Source organism: Salvia hispanica, chromosome 1, assembly GCF_023119035.1.
Source record: "Salvia hispanica cultivar TCC Black 2014 chromosome 1, UniMelb_Shisp_WGS_1.0, whole genome shotgun sequence".
NCBI lineage: Eukaryota > Viridiplantae > Streptophyta > Magnoliopsida > Lamiales > Lamiaceae > Salvia > Salvia hispanica.
Window position 1 is genome coordinate 4,335,206 of NC_062965.1, and position 13,787 is coordinate 4,348,992.

Genomic DNA, 13,787 nt, shown 5'->3' on the forward strand with positions numbered 1-13,787 from the left:
TTATCTTTTCACACATTTTTCCCTCTAACTAGTTTGTATGGAAAGACACAAAACAATATGAAGACTTCGGGCATATGTGTGAGAAATGGTGAAAGTAAAAGAGGCTCCTCTGGCAAAAGGATGTGGTATTCCGCCCTTAGTGTGGGCAGAGTGAAGCTGTATGAGACATTGCCATTTAGTGTGACATCACGACAACGTGTGAGCCTGCACCTTGGTTTCATCGACTCTGGACAACGTATTAACCTCTTTATTTGAGGCACCAGTGCAACTTCCATACGTAAAATAATTGGTCCGGTGTTTGTATAACTCGTTATGACCCATCATCAGTTTCATTAATTTTTTTTTTTTTGTAATATAGTTTGTTCGCGAGTGAACATTTGAATTCTATGGAATTGAATTGGAAGGAATTAATTCAATTCCAAATCTTATGTCTGGTAAAAATGAGAATTGATATGAAATTGAATTGACATGATTGATAAATATACACACAGTGCACACACTTCACATATTTCACACACTTCACGCATTTCACACACTTCACACACACACATTTCACACACTCCACACACTACACACACTTTACACGTTTCACACACTTTACACGTTTCACACACTACACACACTACACACTAAACTATGTGAAATGTGTAGTGTTTGGAATGTGTTTAGTGTGGGTAGTATGTGAATTATGTGTAGTGTGTGAAATATGTGTAGTGTGTGAAGTGTGTGTAGTGTGTGAAATGTGTGAAGTTTGTGAAGTGTGTGAAACGTGTGAAGTGTGTGAAATATGTGTAGTGTATGTAGTGTGTTAAATATGTGTAGTGTGTGAAATTTGTATAGTGTGTGAAATGTAAGTAGTGTGTGAAATGCATGACGTGTGTGTAGTGTGTGAAATAGTTAAAGTAAGAGAGAGAATATTATAGATAGGACTCTTCTCTACATTATTCTTTTTCTTATTTTACTTTTTCTCCACTTTAACTATTTATAAATTTTTCAAAACGAGTGCGCAAAATGAAACGTCTCGATTACTATGGAACGGAGGGAGTACATTATTAGCTAAGTTACATTATTTGACTAGCAATCTACATTACTAGATAACACGTGGCATTAATCTAACGGTTACATTACAAGATCCAATGACTGAAATTTGTTTTAATTTTTGACTGAATTTCACTTATTTATCTGAACACGTCCCCCTTATCAAGCAATTACGAAGGAATTAGCAAGCAATTATCAAACAAAATACCAGCAACTCGCATTGATTGAACAATTTTTCATATTTGCAAAATTCCATAACCGAAATCATCGGGACCAAAATATCAAAATCAGGATGGGGATGCAGAACCAAGTCCCAGCAATGGAAAAAATCGACCTAAAAATAGCACCAACTAAACGGCGTAGTTAAAATAGATAGCCACCCAATCTTTCGACAATATAAACAGAGAAGCAACACTTCTAGTAATATCAAGCAATTATAACATTTTATAACTTACACTAAAAATCCACAACAAAAAACATAAGGATGAAAACACAAAAATTAGAATGGAGATGCACAACCAGGCCCCCCAGTGACGGCAAAATCGTCCTAAAAGTCGTGGCAACTGAATGACAAAATTGTATTAGAAATCCGTCGTCTCTTTCCATGGAAAAACTAAAGCAGGAACAATTGCAACTATGCTCCACCCATGTCAATAAAACCCTCAACAACGAAGTGAAAATTGGGGTCGTTGTAAACCCCACCAAAAAACCGCAGATATCGAACGAAAATTTTTCGGAACAGAAAGAACATAAGGATTTATGAGAGTAGTGGAGGCGCGATTGTGTAAATACTATAAACCCTACAAACCTCAAGAGAAATTGCAGAGAATCCGGTGGGAGAATTGCTTTTAATCTTCAATGCTGGCGTCTTCCTTCGGTGTCGAAATCGGCGTCATGGGTGGAATGGAGTGTAATGGATGAGTGAAGAGAGAGAGTCTCTTCTCATTTAGAATTTGATTTAAAAAAATACGTTCCCTGAATTAGTGGATGTCCATAACTGATTCAAATCAAATTAATATGGATTGACAAATATGCTAAAGCAATATCTAATACTCCCTCCATTCCATAGTAATGGAGACAAAACTTTTCAGGCACGAACATTAAGAAAAATTGTTATAGGTGAGTTAAGTAAAATGAGAATAAAGTGGAAAATGAAAAAGGTAGAGAGATGAAGAGAGAAAAATAAAAGAGAGTGAAGTATGTGAGGAAAAATATGTTAACTTTTACTAAAAATGGAAATGACTCTATTACTATGGAATGGACGGAAATGAAAAAACGCTCCTATTACTATAGAATGGAGGGAGTACATTAAATTTGGAACTCATCAGATTATACTCTATATCACGTTACATGTTTTCAATTCAAATACATTAAATTTGAGGCTGCACTAACTTCCTTGTGATAGTCGCACGATCCATAGCATTAGTCGCACAATCCATAATAAAAAAGTCACCAAGTTTGACGTAAGCAATTCCATTTCATGAACGCCGAATTCGGCCATACTAATGTAAGTACTCCCTCCGTTCACCATTCGTCTCATATTTGATCTAAGAAATTGTTTGACTTTATAAAGTAAAGTGTGTAGAAAAAGTTGATGGAATATAGAGCCTACTTTTATATATTGATTTTAAAATAAAATATGAGTAGAATGACTTAGTGGAATGTAAGGTCCACTTATAAAATATGATAAAAGTGAAATGAGACATTTATTAATGGTTGAACGAAAAAAGAAAAATGGGACATTTAAGCAGAAGGAGGGAGTATTTTATATTGACAGGTAACGCGTGTTACAATTTTTGACTATACTTTTCAATCCATCAATATTAAATGCGTGTGATATGGAAATGGAAAATCATACATATATATGTTAAGTATAGATTTGTGAGAGCTTGCAATCCCCCGTCAAATTTAAATGGCTGTGAAAATCGTAGAGAGCCACTCTGTCTCGCCGTCTTCCGGCGCCGCCGCAGAGCATACGCTCCCACTCTTATATTTCGACATTATATGGTTCGATTTCGTTCTCACTAAACCCCTCTTCTTCTATGCCCTCAAATGCTCCCAATCTCATTTCTTGGACACCATCCTTGTCAATCTCAAACACTCATTATCCCTCACTCTCAAACATTTCCTTCCTCTAGCATCCAAAATCATCTTCCCTCTCACCTCCTCCGCCATGCCCGTTTCCCGATACACCACCGGCGACTCCCTCTCCCTCGTCATCGCCACGTCAGACGATGACTTCTCACACGTCGTGTCCAACCACCCCAAGCCTGCTGCCGATTTCCATCAACTCGTCGCACAAATGCCGGCGGCCGTTTACTCCTCCGATGAGATCAAATTCAGCGCCTTGGCAATTCAACTCACCTTGTTTCCGAACCAAGGGATCTGCATCGGCTTCACACACCACCACTCCATTTGCGACGCCACCACTCTCAACGCTTTCCTCCACATGTGGGCCTCCATCAACAACTCCAACGTCATCGAGCAGCTGCCTTTCTACGGCCGAGATTCCGTTCAGGATTCAACCAAACTAACCATGATTCATTGGGACAAAATGAAGACGAATAGGCCGACGGTTTCACTAGCACCACCGTCGCCTTCAGATAAAGTCCGAGCAACATTCCACCTAAGTAATCCCCAAATCGAGAAGCTCAAGAGATGGGTTGCGATCAAGAAACCTTCGATAGGCCGGCCCTCGTCTTTCGTGGTGGCGTGCGCTTATCTCTGGAGCTGCCTGGCCAAGTCAGAGGTGGACAAAGACGACGACGATGAGACACAATACTTATGCTCTCCAGTTAATTGCCGCGGGCGGCTTGATCCGCCCCTTCCGGAGAACTACTTTGGCAACTGCTCGATCCAATTGATTGCGGCTTCAAGCCATGGAAAACTCAAAGGGAATGATGGCTTTGTAGCTGCTGCGGAGGCGGTTGCGGGTGCTGTTAAAATTGCTGTGAAAAGCTCAAGAGTGTCGGAGTTTTATGAGAATCGATCAGAGATACTTTCGGAATTGAAAGGGAAGAGGGTGGTTTGGGTTGCAGGATCGACAAAAGTTGATCAACATGGAGCAGATTATGGATGGGGGAGAGCTGTTAAGTATGAATGCATTCATACAGACTTCAACGGAGCAGTTCATCTTTGTAAGGGCAGACAAGGTGGAATCGACATGGGCTTCTCAATGCCTAAACCTAACATCTTTTCTTTCGCGTCTATCTTCAACAAATACTTATTCATCAATTCCAATTTGTAATTTTTCTATTAATTTCCAATTCTACTAAAATAATTTCCATGAATTAAACACATCATCCCTGATTTCTTGAAACTGAAATCTTAAATTTAAACTAGCTACTATTTCTTCATTTAAAACGAATTTCTAGTCATTCCGATAGTGAACAATTTTTGGCATTGTTGGTTGGGACTACATCAGTTTTAATCATAAATAATTCTTATTTGTAACTCACATTATGCAATAATTTTGACTGAATCATGTCATGTAATTCGTAGTTAGCATTTCTCACCAAAAAGGTAAGTTTATAATATTGCTTCAAGACGCTAGAGCGTCATAGAACTCATTTAGCCCTCACATCGTGGATGCAAATGAACAAGTGGTCAAGATGGAGGACAAACTTACAAACACACAAACAAGAGTTAGTTGAAGCGGTTGAGGATGGCTCGGATAAAGCCATGCGCCCATGCATTGAGAGGAGTGAGTCAAGCTTGAGTGGTATCGTTGTTCTTGATCGATTTGTAGGTTGCATCATTGAGAATATAGTTTGAATGTCTTCATGTGGATGTAGGTTTTAACAACGAACCATGTAATTCCCTTTGTCATCTCTTGTTTACTGTTTCATTGGAGTTCTTTGCTTTGGATTATCAAGCACAATTAATGGAGAATACACTACAAGCGGTTAAAACTAATTGTGTAATAATTCATTACATAACGAAGAATTTTGGTGAGACTAGTCTCAGTATCTCGTGGACATGATACCTAATGAGCTAATCAGCTGTTATGATTCCTCTTGGATCCGACCCTTCTTGGGCCACATAAGCTCATATGAATGGTCCACAACATGACAATGATTATAGATATAAAACTCTTGGAGATAAATTAAATCCGAACGTGAAAGATGTAATTGAGAATAAGAATTCCAATGGAATAATGTGTTCTTAGCATGCGACGAAAATATAGGTAAATATCAACTCTCAAAATTTAAATCGTTACTACTAATTTATTTTTAATTTTTTAACTTAAACGATCTAACTATTTTGTTTTTTCGTGTGAATGGTAATGCCAAAATTTGAATAAGAACGGGACAAGAGGGTCGCGGCTAATAAATGCAAACATAGATGCTGGCTTGGCATGTGAGTCAAATGTACAAGCTAGCTTAACAGGTACAGCAAGAGTGTGAGCAATTCTTAAAAGAAGAAATAACTCAATCGACGAAAATGAGATTTTTAGGACACGACTTTTAAATTGTACTCCCTCCGTCCCAAGAAAGATGACCTCCTTCTTGGGCGGCATGAGATTTTATTTTGTGTGTCGAGTGAAGAGAGTAAAGTAAGAAAGACGGAATAAATAAGAAATAAAGGTGTTTCCATTTTAAGTAAGAGGTCATCTTGGTTGGGACAAACTAAAAAGGAAAGTGGGTCATCATCAATGGGACGGAGGGAGAAAATAAATTTGATTTTAAAATATTAATAGTAAAAAATTTAATATATGATTAAATATATAAATAAAATTGGAAGAGAATTTTAAAATATTTGATTAAAATAAATGAGCATCTTAGTGCGCGTAATATATTAAAGGGGTATTGGTCGAAATTGCAGACTTGGATCCCCTGCTGTGGCAAAATGCACAGCAGAGGATGCTGTGCACATCACCACCATTGATTTGTGAATAAAAGAAAATGGTATAATTTCATAAAAATAAATGGAGGATGATGATATGCACAACATCCCCTGCTGTGCATTTTGCCACATCAGGGGATCCAAATCCCGAATTTACCATGGGCGTGAAATATGTACTTTTGATATATTTTAAACTAACGATTAAAACAATCAACTTAAGTACTTAACCAGTCAATGTTACTTCAAATTACTAAGCACAGTTAATAAATACTCCTTTCGTCCCATTCTAAGTAGAGCATTTTTTTTCCGATATATAATTTTATATAGTGTTATTTTGTGAGTTAAGTAGAGAGAAAAAAATAAATGAGAGGAAAGAGTTGAGAGAATGATGTTTTCATTTTAAAAAGAGTAAAGACCAAAACTGGTCCTGAACATAGGCTTATTTTAAGATTTTGGCCATAAACATTATCTTTTAAATTTTTTGGTACTGTACATTTCAAATCGGATTACAATTGGTCATCCGTTAATAATTCCGTTAATTTTATAACAGTCAACGGATTTAACCCAATTTTAACCAACTTAAGCTCTTAATTATAATTTTTAACTCACTAATTATATCCTTAATTATTTTAATAAATTACTTATCATTTAACATATAAATTAAATAATATTAATTTATATAAATTATCATTCCGTTTCCGCTGGCGAGGCCTAGATTTTACCCTTTACCACAAGCGGCGGCGGCGGCGTATCCTAATCAGCCGGCGGCGTCTTGGTTTTTTAGTGATGCAGAATTGCTTGTAAATATACAAGGGGTAAAAAAGTAAATATTAGGTCTTGTTCTTGATTTTTTTTTTTGTTGTTTTGTGTTTGGTGTTTGGAATGAGGGGTTTTGTTTTGATTGTTTGATGGTGATGAATCTCTACATCTTTGAGCAAATTTGTCAGCTCATCCTATGTTGATTTTGTGGAGAATACGGAAATTAGTTTGGGACAGTGAAAAAATAGTTCAGTGATTGATGTTGTTTTTTTTAAATTTCTCATTTTTTATATTATTTAATTTATATGTTAGATGATAATTTATTAAAATAATTAAGGATATAATTAGTGAGTTAAAAATCATAATTAAGAGCTTTAGTTGGTCAAAATTGGATTAAACCCGTTGACTGTTATAAAATTAACGAAATTGTTAACGGAGGACCAGTTGTGATCCGATTTGAAATGTACAGTACCAAAAAATTCAAAAGATAATGTTTAGGACCAAAATCGTAAAATGGACATATGTTCAGGACTAGTTTTAGCCTTTACTTTTTTTAAAATGTGTCATTTGAAGTGAAATATTTTTTTTAAAAAAATGTGTCTCTTAGAGTGAAACAACTGGAGTATAAATTTAGAAAGAAAAGAAGTAAAAAAGAAAACCAACCATAACCTTATGATTTATTCATGTTCAATATTATCAAATACCTAAGCCAGATATTTATTGATACTATATTCTTAAAAATTATTTCTAAATGTTCCCAAGTTTGATTCTGGCCACACTTCCATGTAACACGTTGTTCATTGATTCTCTCTTTCAGAAATCCATGTTAAAGTTTGATTGTGGTCGCACTTCCATGATCATACTTTATTGTGACCTTTCCATGTTAAGTTAGTTAATTATGTTAAATTAATCACTGAAATCCATGCTAACGTGTCAGTATTAAATAAATGTAGTGAGATTATGGATCCATAAAACTCACCTTCAATATTTATAGTTTATGTGCTGACATGCCTTAAAAGGTTAGAGGCTGGTTGTTATGTAGTGGAGTAACATATTTAATTTTTTAGTATTTGATAGTAATGTTTAATGTCAATTATTATGTTTCCGAAATCACATGATACATGAATATCTATGAACTATGAAGGTTCAAATCAACAATAAGCAATACTAATGATCATAATCACATGATATTATTATATGATTGCAAAAAAGTTTATTTGAATACATGGTGTGTTTATTATAAAGACGTTGTTGTTGTTGACCATAAAAGCATTTTAGTTCACTATATATAAGGCGTTTTAGTTGATAACACAGATTTGAAAATACGGAGTGACTAAAACGTCGTTATAGTGAAAGGTTTAGGGTTTTGGATTTAAAAACACGGTTTTCACTATGAGGGCATTGTAGTTCAACCAAGCGATATCGTTTTCTTGAGAATAAAAAACGTTGTTTAATTCATCACGCATAACATCCACGTATAATTATCAACTTCCAAATTATGATTTCGTAATATTTGGATGAATATCATGAATAGGGATAAATTAAAATAAATTTTATAGTAAAATTACAATATTTTAATAAGATATTATAGATTGGCTTTCTTCAAATTTTCAACATAATACCTAAAAGGATTTGAATTGACTTACCTTCTATAAAATGAAGAATTTTATTAATATTAAAATATTAATATTAAGAACTCAAAAGTAAATAAAACTATAAATTAAATTTAAACTAAAAAAATAGTAAAAACACTATTTCATCCTTTAAACGAATTTCTAGTCATTAATAATTCTTATTTGTAACTCATAATTTTGACCGAATCATGTCATGTAATTTGAAGTTAGCATTTCTCACCAAAAAAGTAAGTTTATAATAGAAATTACACATTTAGCCCTGACTTTGGGATCGTGAATGCAAATGAACAAGTAGACAAGATTGAGGACAAACTTGCCAACACACAAACAAGAGTTAGTTGAAGCGGTTGAGGATGGCTCGGTGAAGCCATCCGCCCATGCATTGAGAGGAGTGAGTCAAGCTTGAGTGTTATCGTTGTTCTTGATCGATTTGTATGTTGCATCATTGAGAATATTGTTTGAATGTCTTCCTGTGGACGTAGGTTTTAACAACGAACCATGTCATTCCCTTTGTCATCTCTTGTTAATTGTTTCATCGGAGTTCTTTGCTTTGATCATCGTTTGCATTCGACCCAGATATATGCAAGCACAATTAATGGAGAATACACTATAAGCAGTTAAAACTAATTGTGTAATGAATCATTACATAATGAAGCATTTTTGTGAGACTAGCCTTAGTCTCTCGTAGACATGATACCTCATGGGCTAATCAGCTGTTAGATTCCTCTTGGATCCGACCCTTAAATCGAAACGGGAAAGATGTAATTAAAAATAAGCATTCTAATGGAATATTGTGTTCTTAGCATGCGACGAAATTATAGGGAAATGTCAACTCTCAAATTAAAATTGTTATTACTACTAATTTATTTTTTATTTTTCAAACTTAAAACGATCTAACATTTTTGTTTTTTCGATGAAAATGTAATGCCAAAATTTTACTCCATTCGTATTCAAAAAATAAAAACATTTGAAACGACACTGGTTTTAATGCACAATTGATAAAGTAAGTGAGAAAAATTGATAAAGTAAGAGAGATGAAAAGAAAAATGAGTAAAGTAACAGATGAAGAGAAAAAGTAGTGAAAATAGGTTTAGTGGATTGTGGGATCCATGTTTTAAAATAAAAAAATTCTAAAATTTCTATTTTTAAGGAACGGCCCGAAATGGAAATAGTTGCTACTTTTAAAAAAAATGAAGGGAGTAATAAGAACAGGATGAGAGGGTCGCGAGCTCGCGGCTAATAAATGCAACCATAGATGTTGGCTTGGCACGAGCTAGCTTAAAAGGGTACCAAAAGAGTTAAATTAGAAGATACTCCATCGGTTCCATCATGAAGATACTCCATCCATTCCACTCAAGATGTTCATCTTTCTTTTTTAGTTGTTTCATTGAAGATACTCAGTTTCTATATTTGAAAATAAATCCTTTTAGCCTCATTAAAAAAATTCATCTACCTTGTTCTGTTTACTTACTTCACCTAACAACTCCCCCTAAAATCCCGAATTCAAGAATGCAGATATCTTGAATGGACGGAGAGAATACAATAACTCAATCAATGAAAATGAGATTATATATTAGGATCACGACTTTAATTTGTAAATTAATCTGATTTTTAAATATTGTTCGAATTTTAAACTGCAACATACGTTTAATATTGTCTACTTTGGACATGATTTATATACACCTTCCAACTTTCTTCAGACTTCCGATGTGGGATGTGTTTGTACTTAACAAACCTCCATCTCAAAACAGATCACATTGGGAACATACAGACGCAGTCGACACACATCAAGACATTATGGGCCCGACTCGAACTTGATTCATCCTGGGCCCCACTCGATCTGGCTATGATACCACTTTGTTGTGACATAATAGAGCAATTGTGTAATCGAGACAAACAGAAACGTAAAGAGACACAAAATTTACGTGGTTCGCCAATGTTGTGTTGGCTACGTCCACGATAAAAAATGGAGAAAAGATTTCAGATTACTGAGTTGTGTGCCCTACTTCTATATAAATAGGCACACAGACGATGGGCTAGGCCAAATATAACAATTAGGGCCTAAAATAGAAACATATCATAGCTTTGGGCCGGGGGCACTCCGCACCCCGGACCCCCAGGCAAGGGGGCGTCACCCCCTTGACCCCCTGACTCGCTGACCCCTCGTTCGGCTAGCGGCAAACTATACAGATACAAGGTATAATAGTAAAAAGTTTAAAATATGATTAAATATATAAATAAAATTGGAAGATAATATTGCGTGTAATATATTTAAGGAGTATTGGTCGAAAATACTGCGGGTAAAATATGTATCTTATATATTAAATTAATGATTAAAATCCTCAACTTAACTAGTCAATGTTACTTCACATTACTAATTATCTCAGTTAATAAATACTCTCTCCATTCCGGTCGCATTTCTTTTTCAACACATGATTTTATGTACTATTATTTTGTAAATTAAGTGAAGAGAATAAAATAAGAGAGAGGGAAAAAAATTGAAAGAGTGATGTTTCCATTTTTAGAAATGTATCATTTAGAATGTGACATCTAAAAATGAAAATGTGACCCTTACCATGGGATGGAGGGAGTATAAATCTAGGAAGAAAAGAAGTTAAAAAGAAAACAACCATAAACTAATGATTTATTCATGTTAAATACTTTATCAAATACCTTAGCCAGATACTTATTGTTACTATATTCTTAAAAATTATTCGAAATGTTCCCAAGATTGATAGTGGCCACACTTCCATGTAACACGTTGTTCATTGATCTCTCACTTAAGAAATCCATGTTAAAGTTTGATTGTGGTCGCACTTCCATGAACATTATTATACTTTATTGTGATCCAACTAAGTTGAATCCAAATTTTTAGGCACGAAGATTAAAATATAATCATTAAAAGTAGAAGAAAAGAATAAAATAAGAAAAAAAAATAGAGAATAAAGTAAATAGGGGAATAAAGTAAAAATGATTGAATGTTTTGTTTTTAATCATAAAAGGAAATGACTCAACTTTATTGAGACATCCCAAAAGGGAACACTACAAAATAAATGCTCATTAGTGACAAAATTAGTGTCGGCAGAAAACAACTCAAGAACTAGTGACGGTCTGACAGATGAATGACTGATATTTGTAAGTCACTAATTAGTAACAGATAAGTCCGTCACTAATACGAACTTACCATGGCAGCCACCTACTTTTTTTCTTCATTGAGTGGGTTAGTAACTTTGGTGACGGACAAATACATCACTAATTATTTTTTGACAAGCTTGTTATTGACGGATCCGTTGGTACTTTATCTATCAATAACCGTGTTTAGAGAAGATATTTCGCTGATTAGTGACGGATAATGCCGTCACTAAATTGCAGTTTTTTTATAGTGGAATACGACTCAATTTAGTTGGGACTGAAGGAATATTAAATGTAGTGAGATAATTAATCCAAGGAATTCAATTCATTACCCTCAATATTTGTAGTTTCTGTGCTGACGTACCTTAAAAGGTTAGAGGCTGGTTGCTATATGGAGTAGTAGTACCATATTTGGTTTATTGTTTAATACTTCCTTCGTTTTTTTAAAATAGAAACATTTCAAATGGTATGAGTTTTAATGCATAATTTGGTAAATTAGGAGAGATGGAGAGAAAAACTGATAAAGTAAGATAGAGAGAAAACTTGGTAAAATAAGAGAGAGTTAGAGAAAAAATGAGTAATAGAATTAATGTTAGTTGATTATGGGGTCCACTTTATTAGTGGTATAAGTGGTAAATAAATTGATGTACACAAATGAAAAATTTTCCTAAAATAGAAAATTTAAAAGTTATTATTTTTAAGGAACAGACTGGAATAGAAAGAATTGTTGTTTTTAAAATATAAAATTAAAATATAAAAGAAGTAGTAACGTGTACTCTCAGTCGTTAGGTTTCCGAAATCACGTGATTCATGAATACTATCTATGAACTATGAAGGTTCAAACTCAAAAATAATTAGTAATGATCATAATCACCTGATATTATATCTTCTTTCCATCTCATTAAACATTTCATGTTTGCTTTTTTTTTTAGATGAGATTTTATATATTGTTATTTTATGAGTTAATATAAATAAAATTAAGTAAAAGAGGTGGAAAAAAATAAAGTTAATTATTATTTTTTTTAAAATATTTTATTATTAATAGGAAAATCTAAAATGATAAATAATTCATTTTTATTAAGACAAAGAAAATAGTATTTCTTCCGTTCCATAGTAATGGAGTTATTTTACCATCTTGTTACGTTCCATAGTAATGAATTCATTTCTCTTTTTAGTAAAAGTCAACACATTTATTCTCACTTACTTTACTTTCTCTTACTTTATTCTCTTTATATCTCTCTACCTTTTTCATTTCCTACTTTCCTCTTCATTTACTAAACTTACCTGATATAATTTTTTTTAATCTCTGTGTCAGAAAGAATTGCCTCTATTATTATGGAATGGATGGAGTACTGTTTATGTGTGAATCGTGTATATAATTAGTCAAATATTCATGCTATCATGCGTATCTCTCCAGTTACATATTAAATGCATTTCTCATAATTAAACCATATGACACCTTCTCACTCACATAAGCAATCATCGTCAAACCAACCTAGCCAAACAATTAACAATAAAATAAGGGGAGCAACAGGCTCTCTGAAACACATGACCACATATTTATATGTTAATCGCAAACGCATGTTTAGATGTACTTAGTACAAAACAACAAAATGCATAAATTGAAAATAAATTTAAATTACTAGTATTAAATACTCCCTCCATTCGATAATAGTAGAGACATTTCTTTTCGGCATGCGATTTAAGAAAAATTATGTTAAGTGAGTTAAGTAAAAGAAGAATAAAGTAGAAAATGAAAAAAGTAGAGAGATGAAAGGAGAATAAAGTAAGAGAGAGTAAGTAAGTGAGAAGCATATACTTTTAATAAAAAAGAGAAATGATTCCACTACCATATAAAAAACACACCAATATGATAAAATGACTCCACTACTATGAAACGGAGGAGTAATAAAATAGAAAGTTCTGATTGAATTTAAAATTTTGGAGTTTGTTATACAGGCATTGTACTTCACCATAAAAGCATTTTAGTTTACTATAAAAGCTTTTAGTTGAATAACTCAGATTTGAAAATACGGATTGAACTAAAACATCATTATAATGAAAGGCTTAAGGATTTTGGATTTGAAAATAGAGTTCATTATGATTTATGAGGGAGTTGAAGTTCAACCAAACGATATCATTTTCATTAAGAATAATGAACATTGTTTAGTTCATCGTGCATAACATCCACGTATAATTATCGGCATCCAAATTATATATAATTTCACAAAAAAATTCCCAATGAGAGTTGAGAACAAGTTCAAAATTTCATGGTTTGTAGACGAATTAGATAATGATTTTGAACCAATTAACCTTTCTTAATATAGTAAAATGAACCAGAATTTTAGTACACGTTGTCGTGTCTGGTGCTTTGAACGT

The 13,787-nt window shown here is 33.6% G+C and overlaps 1 protein-coding gene across 1 annotated transcript; it reads left to right on the forward strand.

The window, feature by feature from the left end:
- Nucleotides 1-2,950: 2,950 nt before the first annotated feature.
- Nucleotides 2,951-4,285, forward strand: LOC125185325 (anthocyanidin 3-O-glucoside 6''-O-acyltransferase-like). Its single transcript, XM_048081852.1, has one exon. It carries the CDS (start codon nt 2,951-2,953, stop codon nt 4,283-4,285), a length of 1,335 nt encoding a protein of 444 aa, XP_047937809.1.
- Nucleotides 4,286-13,787: the final 9,502 nt, after the last annotated feature.